At 32.0% G+C, this 18,087-nt stretch overlaps 2 protein-coding genes across 2 annotated transcripts; one reads left to right on the top strand and one right to left on the bottom strand.

The window, feature by feature from the left end:
* The first annotated feature begins 8,277 nt into the window (after positions 1–8,277).
* On the top strand, positions 8,278–9,573 carry LOC102593539 (G-type lectin S-receptor-like serine/threonine-protein kinase RLK1). Its single transcript, XM_006361229.2, has one exon. It carries the CDS (start codon positions 8,278–8,280, stop codon positions 9,571–9,573), a length of 1,296 nt encoding a protein of 431 aa, XP_006361291.1.
* A 150-nt stretch (positions 9,574–9,723) lies between these two features.
* LOC102593201 (G-type lectin S-receptor-like serine/threonine-protein kinase RLK1) lies at positions 9,724–12,256 on the bottom strand. Its single transcript, XM_006361228.2, has one exon. The coding sequence runs from the start codon at positions 12,232–12,234 to the stop codon at positions 9,838–9,840; it is 2,397 nt and encodes a 798-aa protein (XP_006361290.1). The 5' UTR covers positions 12,235–12,256; the 3' UTR covers positions 9,724–9,837.
* Positions 12,257–18,087: the final 5,831 nt, after the last annotated feature.

The following is an 18,087-nucleotide window of genomic DNA, read 5'->3' as shown; positions in this document are numbered from 1 at the left end:
AAAATTCTAATAAGAGACCTCAAATATGTATACATAGTTATTATTTTTAATTATGAATAATATTTTTTTTCACTCAAAAACCTTGATGAACATCAATACACTAAAAATATTATTGCAACAAGTGTTCTTGACAAACATCAATACACCCTAAGAAAATTATTAATATAAAAAAAATACTTGTAAAGATTATGAAACTTACCAGTTCAAGAGGAAAAAATTGGTGTTTGATTGCGAAAAGAGAGGAAGAAAGTTTGTAGTTGAGAGAGCAAAAGTCACGCAAAGACTGAGAGAGGCGATGCAGTATTATTTTATAATTTATTAAATAAGTTTGAATGGTGTTAAGACTCTAAATTTGATCTGTTTAGACTTTTCAGGTCCATTAAGAGGCATTTTGAAAAAAGAAACAAATGGACTTAATGGGCTAAATCTGAATCATTCAGATTCAGACCTAAAAACCAAACGCACTTAATGGACTGAATCTGAATGATTAAGATTCAGACTTCTATTAAGTGCAAACAAATGAGGCCAAGTTAGAAAGAAAAAAACCGATTGGCGAATTTAGATCTTGACCCATTTTTTTTCAAAAAAAAATTTGTATATCAGGTTCCCTTTCACTTTGACGAGGTTGACTTGAAGACGAAATCGGGATTGAGCCTTCGTGGCCCAATTTGGAATTCAAGGGACAATAGGAGTCTACAATGGGCTCATTCGAAGAAGATTCATGCACAATAGGAGATAATGATCAATAACTGATCGGAAGGAGACTTTTCAAGCTAATTAAGCAAATTAACTGATGCAACACTATTAACTTGTAAAGATTGATTAAACTTTAAGTAAATTTTAAAACTGAAATCACGATCCAAGAGCTAATCCCAGAAAATGATAAATAATTCAGTGTCTAAATTAAAATAAGGAGCATAACTGTAGGAGAAAATAAAGTCAAGGAGATTAGCTTTTGATAAGACACATTGTCTAGTCACAGAATCAAACTTGAATTATCCTAAACAAGCATGCTCAAGAAAGACTAAATCTGAAATTGATTCAATAACTAACGAAGGGATTTAACCCCTTCTTAGCAAACCAACAACAACATATTCAGTGCAAACCCACTAAGTGGAGTCTAAAAAGGGTAGAGTGCATAGAGACTAATACACACACATATACCTCGTGGTGATAGAAAGCTTGTTTCTAAAATATCATCGGCTCAAGTGTATCAAACTCGAACAGAGAAAGAAGAAAACAATGAAGAAAACCTATCATTAATAAGAAACCAAAGAACTCAAAATGCATACCCGCCAAAAGGTTATCTGTTGGGATATACTATTAACCACATGGTTGAGCTATATATAGTATTGATTTTAATTCTTTATAAAGACTTTACATTTTATGTTAATTATTACAACAAAGTCTTTGTTTGAATAGATCATTGTGTTTATATGTGTGTCCATTACTTATATAGTAAACGATTTTTGGGTATGGAGTTGTTTAATTCATACGCGAAAGATTAAAATTGTCGGTTCTTATAAGTTATAAATTAAATGTTCACAATCAAAGATGAAGTTGGATAAACATTTTGATGATTGTAACATAAGAATAAATATAATTCAATCTTAATTATGTGAGTGGTAATTCCAACTTCTTGTGTTAGTACATTTTATATGTATTGAATAGACCAAATTGAGATATGTGTTTAGGTTCTGAATTTCAATAAATAATATATCTAGTCCATTACATGAGCTTATACTCTTAATCTTGATGTAGTTATTATGATTTGTGTAGTTTATTTTATTATTTTATTTTAATGTATTAAAAGGTGAGACTTTATGATGAGTCAAAATATTCCTAATGAATTGGATAATAACAAATTATATTCGTGAAATAATAATTAGTTGATAGAACCATATCTCGGATATGAGAAAGAAGATACCCCTTTATGGTTGCTTATAAGTAGTCACGTGAAAACCCTGCAGGTGGATTATATATGTATATCCATCATGTGAATTAATTTAAGCATAAAGATAAAAGATTAAATTAATAAATGGATTAAATTTTTTAGAAGTTTGATTTAATTGATTGGTGTCGGTAATTCTAACATGGAGAGTAAAATAAGTTGTAACGGAAAAAAAATTGAAATTAAATAGAGGAGTGCAGTTACAGATTTTTAGTGGTACAATATGTGATTTATTATGATATTGTTAATTCATGCTTTTACGAATTAAATATTATAATTGGAAGCCTTTGCTAATAAATTTGCGGTCCCTACTATGCCTGATTAATTGATCGAGTTCGGAAAAGAAAAGGACTGTTAGTATTTTTTTCAGTTTAGGAATAAATCGTTTTTGACTTTTATTGAGAAAAAACTTTTTATTTCTTTAAAAGAAGAAAGAGGAAAATACTAGGGTTTTTTGTTTCCTTAGCAGATGAAAGAATCAACTATTGTTGTTATTGGTTATTAATGGTGTTTAATAACTATTGAATACCCTTAATAGTGTTCAATGGTTATTAATGGTGTTTAATGGTTGTTGAATACCCTTGGTGTTAAATGACTGTCTAAATACACTTAATGGTATTTAGTGGTTATTGGATACAAGTAACGGTGTCTAAATACACTTAAAGGTATTTAGTGACTGTTAATGGCTATTAATTATGACTATAAACATTTCATCTCTCAAACCTTCCCTTTTGCTGAAAAGTAGGGGTGGTGGTTCTCAAGGAAAGATCATCCTTTTTCTGGAAAAGAAATTGCCCACACAAGACTTGATTGAGATAGTTAGTCAGAAATTAGTAGAAGGCTATCTTGAAGTCCCAGTCCCTGAACGAGTTGTGTGAAAGCTACAAGAGGTTGGAGTTTCACAATTTATTCAGTTTACATTATTATGATATTATGACGTTTGTGATTCTGAATAATGCTTCCGCTGTGCATATTCTAACAATTGGTATCACGATTATTCTTACATATAATTGATAATGTAATAAGAGTCCATGATTTCGATACATGTTTGATTAAATATGTATATATCATGTTGTTCTTTTGATAAACAATTTTTGTTGTTTGGAAAAAATGTTTTTGATATTCCAGAGTTTTAAGGGTTCAAGTTTATATGTTGATATAGGTTCTCTTTCCCATCGAATAAACTTGTATATTTTGATACTGTTATGTTTTCCTTTTGATTTGATGACTTGTTTTAAATTTCCAACTAAGTTGCATGTTGAATCAATGAACAAAATATAATATATATATATACCTGACTAAACTTCACAGATTATCCTCTAACTGAGTTGGACTTGTCTTGTTTAAGTAGTACTATACATATGAACTTGCTCATATATTTGCTTGAATAGTTAAGTTTCCCTATCGATTCTAACTGTTCATTAGCATGATTATATGTGTCTTGTCTTGTTTTTTTTTTTTTAAAAAAAGCATATGTTAGTAATGATTTGTTTTAAATAGCTCTTAGATTAACTATGTCTTACTTCAGTCATTTATTAGCCAAAAGAAACTGGAAGGTCCTAACTATGTGGACTGGAAACAAAACCTTGATATTTACATCTGAGAGTTTCAAATATGTGTTGGTTGAAGAATGCCCCCATTAAACCATCGGATGCTACTGGTGGCCTATCATAAATGGGTCAAGGTTGATGGGATGGAAAGGTGCTACATTCTTGCCTCAATAGTGAATGTCTTACAGCATCAGAATCAATCTATGACATCTGCTTAGGCTATACTCGAATCTCTCAAAGAGATGTTCGGAGAGCAGAATCGTGTTGCCGAGCAGACTACCATGAAGGCTCGCTTGACCATCAAAATGGTTGAAGGATCACTTGTCAAGAATCATGTCATGAACATGATAAGTTATCTGAATGAGCTGGAGATACTTAGCGTTGCTATTGATAAGGAATATCAGGTGTAGATGATTCTACAGACTCTGTCTGATAGTTTTCAACAGTTTCGCTTGGATTATAATATGAACAGGATGAATATGTCTCTTGTGAAATTGTTGAATGATCTGAAGCACTATGGTTCTGTATTAGTCTCTTCAGGGATTTTATCATATGATTCTCTCAAACGCCTAAAGTATCTATAGCTCATTCAACAATTTCACAAGTGAAACTGTTGAAAACTATTCGGCAGAGTCTGTAGGATAATCTTTTGTCGACCTGAGATTTCTTATCAATAGCAACGCCAAGTATCTCCAGCTCATTTTATAACTCATCATGTTCAACACATGATCCTTCAACCATTTTGGTGGTCAAGAGAGCCTTCATGGCAGTCTGCTTGGCAGCACGATTTTACTCTCCAAACATCTCTTTGAGAGATTCGAGCATATCGTAAACAGATGTCATAGACTGATTCTGATGTTGCAAGACATTCGCTATTGATGCAAGAATGTAGCACCTTGTCATCCCATCAGCCTTGACCCATTTATCAGAGGCCTTGATCTCCTAACCAGTAGTATCCGATGGTTTAATGAGACAGTCTTCAATCAACACATATTTGAATCCCTCAGATGTTAGAAAAATATCAAGGTTTCGTTTCCAATCCACATAGTTAGGACGTTCCAGTTTCTTTTGGGTCACAGATGACTGAAGTGAGACATAGTTAATTTGAGAGATATTTATCGAACCCAGTGTATGAAAAGGATCCATTGGTGGATTTCCACATACCTTGAGTAATCAAAGCCCTAGTAATGATAGGAGAACCTTGAAGCTTGACGAAACTCTAATCCTTAACTTGAGAGCTCTTGAGAGAAAATTGAAGAAGAAGACTTTGAATTTGGGGAATTTTGAGTGAATGACAGAAAATAGGCTAAGTCCTTAAGGTAAAAATGGTTATAGGGTAGTAGACAAAGACACTTGTTCAACTTTGTACAAGTTTATGGATAACTTGTGCATATTCAATATTAGAGTACGTAGAGTCGTAGATGTCATCTGAGATTAAGTTAAAAAATATATTTATGTATTATCTAAATAGTAAAAGTCATATTCCACATAAACAAATTTTAGAAAGAAAAAGGGAAAAAGTTATATCATATATATATATATATATATACTAGTTTCTGGTGTGTACCCCATGTTATTGTATGAATATTTTAAAATAATACAAATTCATTATAGTAGATTTGAAGGGGTAAATAAAAAAAATAAAAAAAAATAAAAAAGATTTGAAGGGGTAAATGAAGTTTAAACCGATGAATGGTAAGCTTAGTCGGCCAACTTAATTGTTGAGCATAACATAATAACATATATTTGAACAATTAAAATTAGTGGTAAAACTAAAATGATAATTCAATTTTACTGTTTGATTGATTATTTTATATTTCAATGACATATAGTTTATCTGAGGGTCTCCCGGAAACAGCCTCTCTACCTCCACGAGGTAGTGGTAAGGTCTGCGTACAATTTACCCTCCCCAGACCCCACCTAGTGGGATCTCACTGGGCATGTTGTTGTTGTTGTAATGACATATAGTTTATATGTGAATGAATATAAGTGACGTAGGCTAGCCAGAAATACTTTACATCTAGTAAGTTTTTACCATGTATCTTTAAGAAAATGTAGCCTCTCTTTTCTTTTTTTTTGTAAATGATCAATTGTATGTATACAAGCAAAGGTGGAAGCAATTCTCAGCTTGCATACAAACTTTTGATTAAGATTTTTAGACTGTCGGTAAAGGAAGATCCAATAGATGATGTAGAGTGATTATAGCATAAGAAAAATAATCAAACCACCCTAATATTATTATACAAAAAATTATTTATAATCCTCATATATAGATTAAAGCAATAAAAAATCTTTTGTATTGTTATATAAGTTGATGACTTGAACTGAAACTCTTGAAGAGTTTTCAAAAGACAATAGATTATTTGCTTAAAGAAGTTGAAGTAAGGAACTTGCAGAATTCTTTGATCCTAAAGGTATGATTCATAAAAGGAGATAGAAGGAAGCATATTTCGTCAAAGCTTTTCTACACACATGAGCTCCCAAGAATGATGATATCAACATGCAACAGGTTTGTTCAAGTAATATTATAGTTGATTTATTCAGCAAGTCTCTACCAACTACAACTTTCAAGAAGATGGTGCACAAACTTGAAAAACAAAGATTCAAGTCTCTGGATTGATGTTCTCATTAGGGGGGGTTAATACGTGATGTACTCTTTTTTCCTCACAAAGTTTACAAACTTGAAAAACAAAGATTCAAGTCTCTGGATTGATGTTCTCATTAGGGGAAGTTAATACGTGATGTACTCTTTTTCCCTCACAAGGTTTTGTTCCATTGGGTTTTCCTTGTAAGGTTTTTAATGAGGGATCCATAATGCGTATTATTAGATATGTGCACTCTTTTTCCTTCACTAGAATTTTTCTCATTGAGTTTTATCTAGTAAGGTTTTAACGAGGCACATAATCTACCGACATTCAAGGGGGAGTGTTATAAACATATTTGTATTATAGTGAATGTCTATTATGTGGAGTCCTTCTAGGGAATGGTTAGGAATCCTACTTGGGGACCAAGTTAGGTTTCTCCTATAAATAAAGGAGTTTTCCTTCGTTGTAAATCAAATATGTGAATCCTGAATATACTTCAAGAGGAATAAGAAGTATTTTCTCTTCTCCCTACTTTATTCTTCTTCTTGTTTTATATAGTTTCATAACAAAAAGAGATAAGTGTCAAAAACACACATAAACTTAAATAAATGGCCACATCATACTCCACATGGACAAAACATTCCATCTTGACAAAAATTAAATATTAGTTAAGATTAAAGATTAAAAAAATATTATCCCAAAAAAATAATTATTTTTTTAAAAATAAAATGTAAAATATTTTGCTTACCCTACTCAATCACTTGCTGATTTTTTATTTTAAAAAAAAAAAATTCTACCCACTCCACCTAACCCTCTGCTTCCATTTTTTTTTCTCATTTTGTATTAGATATATACATACCGAAAATATATTTTACTTGCCGCCGCAAGACTTTTTTTAAAATAAATTTTTTATTTATGTTATATTCGATACACGAAAAAAAATTCCTAAAAATATATGTACATATCTAACACAAAACGAGAAAAATGTAAAACTAAATTAGGAGCGGAGGATTAAATAGGATGGGGTGGAATTTTTATTTTTTAAAAATAAAATAATATCAATTTTTTTTTGGAAATGAGTGAGTTTTTTTTTTTTTTTTTGGGGGGGGGGGGAGGGTGAAGTATGAATTTTTAAAAATATATTATAAAAGAATTTTTTTTTAAAAAGACGAGGATTTTGAAAGGGGGGGAGGGGGTGGAGTGGGGTAAGAAAAATAAATTTTATTTTATTTCTTAAAAAATATTTTTTTGGGATAGTAATACTTTAATCTTTAATTTTTTTTAATTAATATTAATAGTTTACTATTTAATTTTTGATAAGGTGGAATATTTTATCCATGTGGAATGTCATGTGTCAAAGTATTTTCAAATAAAAGAGAGAGTGCATTACACACACCATTGAGATGTATTTCTCAAACTAATAAGTGATAGTTTAAGTATGAAACTCACACTCTCAATAATTTAGATATGAAACTCACAAAAATGGATAGTTTAGTTTTTGACACTTATCTCTCTATAAAAAAAATAGATAAGTTCTTTAGCTCCATAAGTGAAAAACTAAATCAAAAATAAATAAAGAAAACTGAAAAAAGAAAAAAGGGGAAAATATTTATTTTTTTAAAATAGAAGAAGAAAAAGACAAAAAAAAATAGAAAAGGAAGGATAAAAGGGACAAAACGACAAATAAGAGATTAAAAAAAAAAAGGAAGAATGGACAGGAAAAAGGAGAAAAAAAAATAAAAACAAACTGGAAAGCAAGTTTTTTTAGTTTTCTTTTATTTATCAAAACAAAAATTATGATATAATATTAAGCTCTTTTTAATTTATTTATAGAATAATTTTATTTTTAAAAAATTGTTAAATAAAATAAAGATTATTTTAGTAAAACTTTTTTTTTATGGAGACAAAATATCACATCATCTATCAGCCAGCCTGGTTCAAATCTCCTACATGGTGGAACCCTCTGTATTCATTTCAATTATCAAAATCTTATGAAAGTCAAAGAAGTACAAAACACTCATGAAGTAGAAATAATTGGGGACTAAGACTATTTCCCACCGTGATCAAAGTAACAGTCTTATTTTCAAAATTATCACTTCCACTTAATTATGAAATGTTTTCATCTTTTATGGATAGTGGTGTATAAAAGATAAAACTCACATTTATATACCATAGTTTTTGATATGTGAAAATGACATACTTCATAAAATATCTTCTTGTTCTTGTTCTTGTTCTTCTCATCTTTCCCCTGCATATTTTAGCACAAACTATACCATTAGGCAGATCTCTCATAGCAAACGATGAAACAACACCATGGCTTTCTCAATCTGGAGATTTTGCATTTGGATTCAAGAAAATTCAAAGTCAAAATCAGTTCTTGCTTTGCATATACTATGCCAAGATTAAAGATGCCACCATAGTTTGGTATGCAAATGGTGGTAACCTCGTGCCAGGAGGCTCTATCGCGGAGTTAAATCCTCAAAAGGGACTAATTCTCCGCGATCCTAAAGGGAAAATGATCATTTGGAGCACTGGTCGGATTGGTTCTAATGTTGCTTATGCTGTCATGAATGATACTGGAAACTTTGTTCTTGTTGGAGTTGATTCTTCAGTTTTATGGGAAAGTTTTCGATATCCGACTGATACCCTTATGCCTACTCAAATACTAGAGATTAACAACAAGCTTGTTGCTCGAAAATCGGAGTCTTTCTTTGTTCCTGGTAGATTTTATCTTCGTATGTTGAGTGATGGAAATTTGGTTCTTGTTACTCAATCCAAGCCAACGAATTTCGATTATGATGCTGAGTATTACAACAGTCATACTTCTGATTCAGGAGATGAAGCCAATTCTGGTTATCGATTGGTATTCGATGAGTTTGGTTCAGTTTACATTTTAAAAAGGAACAATCAAAGACTTGTGTTGACACCTCCCAATGTTCCTTCAATTTCAGAAAATTATCACAGGCTAAGTCTTGATTTTGATGGTGTTTTAACTCATTATTATCATCCTAAGAGTACGGGGGATCAGAAGTGGAGTACTCTTTGGTCTTTGCCTGATAACATATGTCTAGCAATTCTTGAAGATGTTGGAAGTGGAGTTTGTGGATTCAATAATGTATGCAATCTAGGTGAAAATCAAAGACCATATTGTGAGTGTCCAAAAGGGTATTCGTTGATCGATCCAAATAATAAGTATGGAAGCTGCAAACCAAAATTTGTTCCAAGTTGTGATGAATTTGGACAGGGAAATCCTGAAGAATTATATGATTTTGATGTGGTGACAGATGTTGATTGGCCGTTATCAGATTTCGAGAGGATTTATCCTTCTGCTGAAGAAGAATGCAAGAAGGCTTGTTTAGAAGATTGTTTCTGTGCTGTTACTATTTATAGAAGCAATAGTTGTTGGAAGAAGAAACTTCCATTGTCAAATGGGAGAGTAGATACCTCTTTGAATGTAAAAGCTTTCCTTAAAATAAGGAAAATTTGAACATAAGAGCTTCTTAAATTAGATATAATGTATGTCTGCTATAGGTTCATGGTTGAATTCGTCGATCCAACTTGCAATTTTACACAATTCAATAGTTTGGATTTGTAATAATTAATGGACCATATTGTATAACAAACTTTGATTAGCAAATAGTGAAATATTTCATACATTTCAAGAAACATATTGCACTGAGATACAGATACAGGTTATTGATGTACTCTTTAGGTCCAAGCAAATGAATAATGGAAAAAAAAAATGGTTGATCTAAATAGAATCGACAAACGAAAAAGGGTCAGGAGGAATTGATACTTCAACAGAACCTTCAAGCATTAACATGACTTTCTTCATGTTAGGCCTTGATGCTAGATTTTCTTGAATGCACCAAATTGCAACCAACAAAAACTTCTCGAATCTCTTGATATCTTCTAATGCCTCTTCATCATCGCCTACAAGTAAATGCAACTTATTTCTTTTATAGCAATCATAAGCCCACTCCAGTAGTATCATTTCGTTCTCGTTTGCCACATCCTGCTCATAGTTTTTTCTGCAGCAAATCAACTCCAAGAGCAAGACTCCGAAGCTGTACACATCAACCTTCACAGTTACAGGCATGCTTCTGAACCAGTCTGGGGCTACGTACCCTTTGGTTCCACGTATCCTAGTGGTTGTTTGAGTCTGATGTTTTTTCAGTAGCTTGGCCATACCAAAATCTGCTATTTTTGCTGTCAAATTTTCATCCAAAAGCACATTTTGGGGTTTGATGTCACAATGTATAATTTGGGTACTGCACTCTTCATGCAAATAACAAAGTCCTTTGGCAGTGTCGATGGCAACTTGTACCCTTTTGGACCAACTAAGCCTAGAATCTTTGAATAGCAAGTGTGCTATTGAGCCGGTTTTCATGTGTTCATATACCAAAAGGCGGTGTTGGCCTTCGTTGCAGAATCCAAGGAGTTGGACCAAGTTCTTGTGATTAGTCCTGCTGATTGAATTCACTTCAGCTTCAAATACTTCTTCTCCTTCTCCTTCTGTTACCATGTTTCGGAGTTTTTTGACAGCAACGACTTTCCCATTTTCATCATCAAGAACCGCTTTGTAAACTGTTGAGAAAGCTCCAGTTCCTAATTCTTCCTTGAATCCATTTGTAGCTTGTTCTAGCTCTTTGTAGCTAAAACTTCTTAAGTTCACTCCTGGAACAGCTGAATACGGTGCAGTCCTCTTTCGTTTTTTTCCTATAAACTTAAAAATGTACAATAGGGCCAAAAGAATTAAGAACAAATTCATGAAAACTGAACTGGCCAACAACACAGAACCAGAAATGATCAGAGTAGACTGATTTTTCTTTTTTCTTATTTCAACATTTGGTGTTCCCACTGTGGAGTTGTCTTTCCTTATTTTTATCAAAGCCTTCCCTCCGATCGTTGGACCTACTCTCCCATTTGAAAGAGGATACCTTTTCTTCCAACAGACGTTGTCGTCACTGTAAATGGCAACATCACAAAAACAATCATTCAAGCAATTCTGTCTGCACCAATCCTCTGAAACATCGCGGTGAGACTCATAATCAGAGTCAGGCCAGTTAGTATCCAACATTTCGTGGAATGTGAAAGACTCAACTTCTCGCGATTCATGGTTACAGTTTTGCTCAGAGAAATTTTGTCTGCAGCTGCCTAATTTGTCATTCGGATCATCCAAGATATATCCGAGTGGACAATCACATCTCGGCCTCTGATCAGTTCCTATTGAGCATAGGCTGTTGAAACCACAGGCACCCCCTCCTGTACTTTGCCTGATAGACAAACAGATGTTATCAGGAATGTTATACAAACTAGACCATGCCATCGGTTCCCTACCAGAAGATTTCGGATGGACATAGTGCCTAAAAACTCCATCATATTCAAGAATCGCTCGATGATACATTGATTGGCTTCTTGAATTTTCCACATTAGAAGATATCGAATTTATCAAAGTTCCATTCTTTGCTTGAAGAAAAATAAAGCCTGATTGATTGAAGATCACCTGATAACCACTGCCAACTGACATAGGTGACCAATATGCAGCATTTGTTGCCTCAGCTGGATAATTGACTGTGTAAAGCACTAGATTTCCATCAGTTTGAAGTATGAACTCAAACCTCCCACTCGATACATTCGTGTCAGAGAAACTTGAAACAAGACTGTTATCTTGGTTAAGTACTTGACCAGGCAAAATCGTATCGGTGGGCTCATTAAAACTCTGCCATAGAGTGTCTGAACTACTAGTTGCTAGCACAAAGTTTCCATTATCAAGCATGGCTCCATAGGCCAATTGAGCATTCGCCATGCCACGAGCCCACATCTCTTGACCATTTGGATCAGTGAGGACTAGTCTTCCATCCGCGGAGAGCTGAACTTTGGATCCATCTAAGGCAAGATTATTCCTATTGGCTGACCAAACTATGGTTTTGTCTGTGATTTTGTTGAACCATATGGCTAGTAAGTACCTTGATTCATTTCCAATTTTTTGGAAGCCCAAAGCGAATTCATCAGATGGGGATGACCAAAAGCTAGTAACATCACTTGTAGTGAGTGATGAACCCAAACTAACATTTTGGTAAGATTGAGCAATGGCTGAAAGGGGAAACAATAAGAGACCAACAAGAAGCATAACTAAAGAAGTCATGTAAGAAAGAGGCAAAGTTATAAATGGATATTATGTACACCTATAAGTTACAAATATAATGTTGCCTGCAAGGGTAAATAGTCAGGCATATTACATAAACGGTCTTCTAACTTGAACCGTACGTAACTACATAAGCAGACACTTAAATGTGTATAGAATTGAACAAGTTGACACACACATCGCACGTCCTACATGGCAATTCACATCCTATGCAACATCTACGTGACGTCCTACGTGTATAATGTCACATAGGATGTGTGTGTCTACTTGTTCAACTTTATACAAATTTATATGAATTTGTGCACACACAATGTTAGAAGACGTAAATATCAACTGAGATCAAGTTAAATAATATATTTATGTATTATATCAATAGTGAAAGTCATATTCCACATTAACAAATTTTAGAAAGAAATAGGGAAAAAGAAAATTCAACGTTAATTAAATTGTTGCTTGTTGGACCACATTTTGAAAAGTAAATGTTGAATAAGTCCATTGGCTACCCCACTTTTTTGGAGTAAAATGTAGCTATTGAGTTCTACCGCGTTTTCTTGACTTGGAAATGTTGACGAGTTTCTAAAAATTATTTGAGTGGTACTTTTTAATAAATAAATATTAGTTTTAGTGATATTTTTTTTATCTATTATTACTTATAATAATATCTATAGTAATATCATAATAAATCTGATTGTGTATTAAAAGTGAATTATGCATGCAACTTAAATGTATTGTAAGTATTTTAAAATATATTATACTTATTTGGTAAGAAATTGACACAATGCATCATAAATATATTAAAGTGTGTAATAAATGTATTATCCATTAATAAAACTTGTATTATATATGTTCTATAAATTATTCTCTGTAAAACATATTCAAATTGTATTATAAATATATTATAAGTGTCCAGTTAAAAAAATGTTATTGCTATAGATGGTAAATATTTTTCTTAAGATAACATATCAATGTAAGTTTTCCTAGTAGTTTATTCTTTGTTTTTTGTTTGTTTGTTTGTTTTTTGCTTTTATGATCTTGATAGTTTAAATTTACTAGTCCAATTAATTTGGATTCGCAGCAAATAGATTCACCAAGGGGCATAAAATGCTTCGAACCAAGTTCTAGCTTAAACAGTACCAGATCTCTGAGTGATGAACACATTCTAACCATCCTGTCGTATTTAGTGACGACTAGAGCTGTCAATATGGGCTAGCCCACCCCATCCGCGCTAACCCATACAGGCTTTGAAATTTGACGGGCCAGGTTAGGCTAGCCCATTTTTGTTGTGGGCCAGAAAATGGTCAGCCCAGCCCACACGTATGTGGGCTACAGGCTTGCTGGGCCAGTCCTCTTTTCTTAAAAATATATTTTTTATAAATATTTATATTAAATTATAATTTTAAAATATTATCATAAATATTGACAAGATAATATTACATGGTGCTAGTGTGTTACTTGTTAATCAAATCCACAAATAAAAGTATCTTTATAATATTTATTAAGTTTGATTTCAAGTAAAAGCATAAATAATTAAATAAAAATATTAACCTAATTTTTTTCTAATGATCATAATAAAATACGAAAACTATGACAATATTCCATAGGCTACAGCCTATGTAGTGATTCCTAGAAATTTTAGGGTATTTTATGTAGTACATAATTTATATTTAAATTGTAATATTTCAAACTTTAAACAGATTTTGAGTTTAGACTCTTGTTGTTTTTACTACTCTATTTTATTTTTCTTTTTAATTATCAAAATCAAACTGAACCAGTCCAATTTTTTTCGTGCTTTGGTATTTAGGTCCATTCCAAATATAAGTATTTTTATGATTGATCACTCTTATTCAAAGTTTGAATATATCTTTAGTGAAATTCCTAATTACGTCCTCACTGGAGTCGTCAATATGGGCTAGGCCCGTTGGGCCAGTCTGGCTTAACCCGTGATTTGATAGGGTTGGACTACAATTTTTGGAGCCCATTTAAGAAAAAAACTTTTTAGCCTGACCTGAATAAGCCTGTCGATTTGTGGGGCTTGAGAAATATGGATAGGGCCGGCCCGTGGGACAAATAAAAATTATATTGATTTTTTAAAGTGGTATATATATTGTAAATAATAAAAAAAAAAACTCAAAGTATTATCATAAACCCACTATTGAATTTTAATTTTTTAAAATTCAAATAAACCAAAATTTTCATAAATAAATTCCATTTTACTTAACTACCACGTAAATACCACTCATTAAAGAAAGATAGAAAGTTGACCACTAAGGTACTCAAATCAATTTTCTAAAGTTAATTTGGACCTTTTTGTTTTGATTTCTTTTTATTGAAAAATAAATGTTTCTTTCGTTAAGATTTCTTGCCAGCAGCCCATTCCAGAAGTTATAAGCTACTGTTTCTGTTGGATAATAATTTGGATCGTGAATCGTCTATGTGGACTAATTCGGTCCATTTAGATAACATTATCGTAGGAACTCTACTAATGTAAATTATATTGAATAATAATATATGTTTTTATTATTTCAAGTTGTTGATGCGGAGAACGAACATATTTCACTGGTGAATGTAAGAGAGGGTCATCATTTAATAACTACGCAAAACACTAATTAAATGTTTAATGTTTTCTTTGTGGTCGTGGAAAACGAACATATTTCACCGGTGAATATAAGAGAGGATCATCATTTAATAAATACGCAAAACACTAATTAAATGTTTAATGTTTTCTTTGTGGTCTATTTTTTACTTTTTACAAATTTGAATTTGTAATGATGGTCTAGACAAGGAATTTTAGTTAACGACAACAAAAGAGTTCTAAAATTAAGAAAAAGCAACACATGTCTTATTTATTACGTAGAGGTGACAATTTTAAGATTAGTGCTAATGCCACTAATTTTAAAATCTTCAAATTTGATTATTTACACAAAAGTCTTATCTTTCTAATCCCTCCCCCTCCCCCTCCCCCTCCCTCACCATCACTTTCTCCTCTTCTTCCTCATTCACCACCATCGTTGTCATCATCTTCTTCTCCACCGTCGCCGCTACAACAATCACCAACTTCACCTTCGTTGTCAACACCAACATCTCTTTAGCATTCATAACTATCACTACTAAAAAAACTGCCAAAAAGAGAAGAAAAAAGCGACGGATTGCGCCGCTTTTTTGGCCAAAAGCGACGCAGTCAATCTCGGCGCTTTTTGGCTCGATGCTTTTCCAAAAGCGACAGACTGCGTCTTTTGATTTTTTTAAAATTATTTTTTTTAAGAATGTGACGCCGTCCGTCGCTTTTTTTTTTAATTTTAAAAAAGAGATGAAGTCCAACGCTTTAATTAATTTTTAATTTTTTTAGAATCTTGAAAAGCTACGGACAATGAGAAGCCGTCCGTTGCTTTTTTGGAAATAAAAATTTGAAAAATCCAGAAAAGCGATGAACTAAATGATCTTGTCTGTCGCTTTTTTAGGTTTTAAAAAAAATAATTAAAAAAGCGACGGACTAAAGGACCCTGGTCGTCGCTTTTCTTGGTTTTAAAAAAAATAAAATTCAGAAAAGCAATAGACAAAACCACCCTGACGTCGCTTTTTCTGCAATTTTTTAACAGTAGAAACTGTCAGTTTCTGCTGCCCACCTGTAAAAGCAATTCAATTCAACCCCAATCAAAACACAAAACATTATAAAGAAGCTAACACAAAATATAAAACAATAAACTTAAATTAACATTCAAAAATATCTAAATCACAATTTAAAGACTTATAAAATCTGTCAACACCCCTTTTCGCGCACGGTGGCGGAAGGATTTTTCCATTTTAAGTGACGTTATTGATTAAGGGATTATTTTTAATTTTCAGAGTCGCCACTTGGAATTGAGTTGTGGTATCCCAAGTCACCTTTTTGTTTAATCCCTAATCAAAAGGAAATGACTCTTTGTTTGATCTGCGAACTAGAAATTTAGGTAAGGAATTCTGTTGACCGAGGGGAAGGTATTAGGCATCCCTCAAGTTTCGTGGTTCTAGCACGGTCGCTTTTATTGACTTCCACCTACTTTAAAATATTCTTGGATATATTATTTCAGGCCATGGTTTGCTCGCATGTTTTAGATTTTTATTGTTGAACTTTTATTTGGTCTCGACCTAGATGCGTGACCGCATTCTTGGTCTTCACGATTAGAGACATAACTGTCTTCTTTGCATCACACCTAATAACCTTATGTTTTATAAATCTCTACTTTAAATTTAATAAAATTTAATTATATTATTGGACAAGGTGCATCACGGCATCCTTGATTTTTTTTTATGTTTCAAAAAAGATGTGCAACCGCATTCTTAATCGAAACAAATAATTTTAACATACCTAAAAGTTTGTCTAATGTTAAAAGAAAATACTTAGTCTTTATAAAGAAAACTCAAATAAAATAAAATACAAAAATTTTGGATCATAATCATATCTTTTTATTTTTTATTTTTATATTTTTATTACTCTTAAAATTAACATCAAAATGAAGTATACATTTTCTAATCAAACAAAACAATAACGAATTGTAAAAAAATAAATCTCATTTTTTGTTTCATAAAATAAAACAACAATAATTTGTTTATTTATTTATTTTTTAGCCTAACTATACCTACATTATTATTATTATCTAAATCAAGACAAGAGCAATGTTACGACCTGTTCATTTTTAAGAGATCACAACTAACAAATAAAAATAAATAAATAAATACAATAATCATCGATTAAATCTACCTTTATTCATGAAATAGAGATATAACAACTAACAAGTTAATCATTTCAATCAAATTCATGAATGAAACATAATATAAGAAGACTTGTCTTAAAATTACATCAAATTCCATAAATAAATTAAAGAGATAAGGAAAAGTTGAATACCGCAAAATCTTGATCGAACCTTGATTAGAACACCCACCAAGTTTTGTAGGTGATTTGTAATGGTATATGTGTTGTATTTAAATAAAATAGTAATAAAAAAGAAGAAAATATGTGGATGTATTGATGAATTTTTGAAAGAAAAGTAGACTAAAACTAAAATGAATTCCTTTTTTTTCTTTTCCTCCGTGAATGTTTTTGTGTGTGCAACGTGTTTTCCCTTTGTTGCCGTTTTCTTTTTATCTCTTTTTGTGTCCGTTTTTTTTCTTCCGTATGTTGGTAAGTATCTGTATTAATATAGTGGGTGTTGCTGTTTATAGGAATGCGTAGTACTTGTGTGGGGGGGGTGTGTAATGGGTTGTGTGGTAGAAAATGGGGGAGGGAAGTGGGGTTTAAGGTGGGGGTAGTGGGGGTAAGTGTAGGTATATATAAATATAATTACTAACTAATTATTTTAAATTAATGTAAATTTAAGAAAAGTTAAATAGCTAATTAAAATATAATTAAGAAACACTAATTTATTTATTAAATATACATTAAAAGAAAACATATATTTTTGAACATTTTCTTCTTTTTTGAAATAAATTGAAAATAAAACTTAACTTAAAACATGGCTCTATTTTTGTGGTTTTCAAATATTTTTACACTAAAACTTACTAAAATATGATAAAACCAGAATATTTAATTTAAACGTAAAAGAAATATTTAACCACTAAAATTTGTGTAAAATATCAAGTTCGGTCAAAAATTACGTGTCTACAGTTTGCCCCTCTTTGACTGAAAACACGAAGAGTTTGCAGGCAAAGAAGTAGACAACATGACAAGTTTTGACTAGACTCTTATATGAAAGAAAAATATGCGATCGAGTCCTAGTTTTGGACAACCTACATATCCCGGGTTATAAGGGAATCAGGTCACGTGTAGTTCAAGGAGATGAAATGATGAGTTGGAAGTCAAGTGAGGTCCCCTTGAGG

The sequence above is a fragment of the Solanum tuberosum genome, unplaced genomic scaffold, assembly GCF_000226075.1.
Source record: "Solanum tuberosum cultivar DM 1-3 516 R44 unplaced genomic scaffold, SolTub_3.0 scf00347, whole genome shotgun sequence".
NCBI classification, from domain to species: domain Eukaryota; kingdom Viridiplantae; phylum Streptophyta; class Magnoliopsida; order Solanales; family Solanaceae; genus Solanum; species Solanum tuberosum.
The sequence above is the reverse complement of the archived record's forward strand: the minus strand, read 5'-3'. Positions and strand labels throughout refer to the sequence as shown.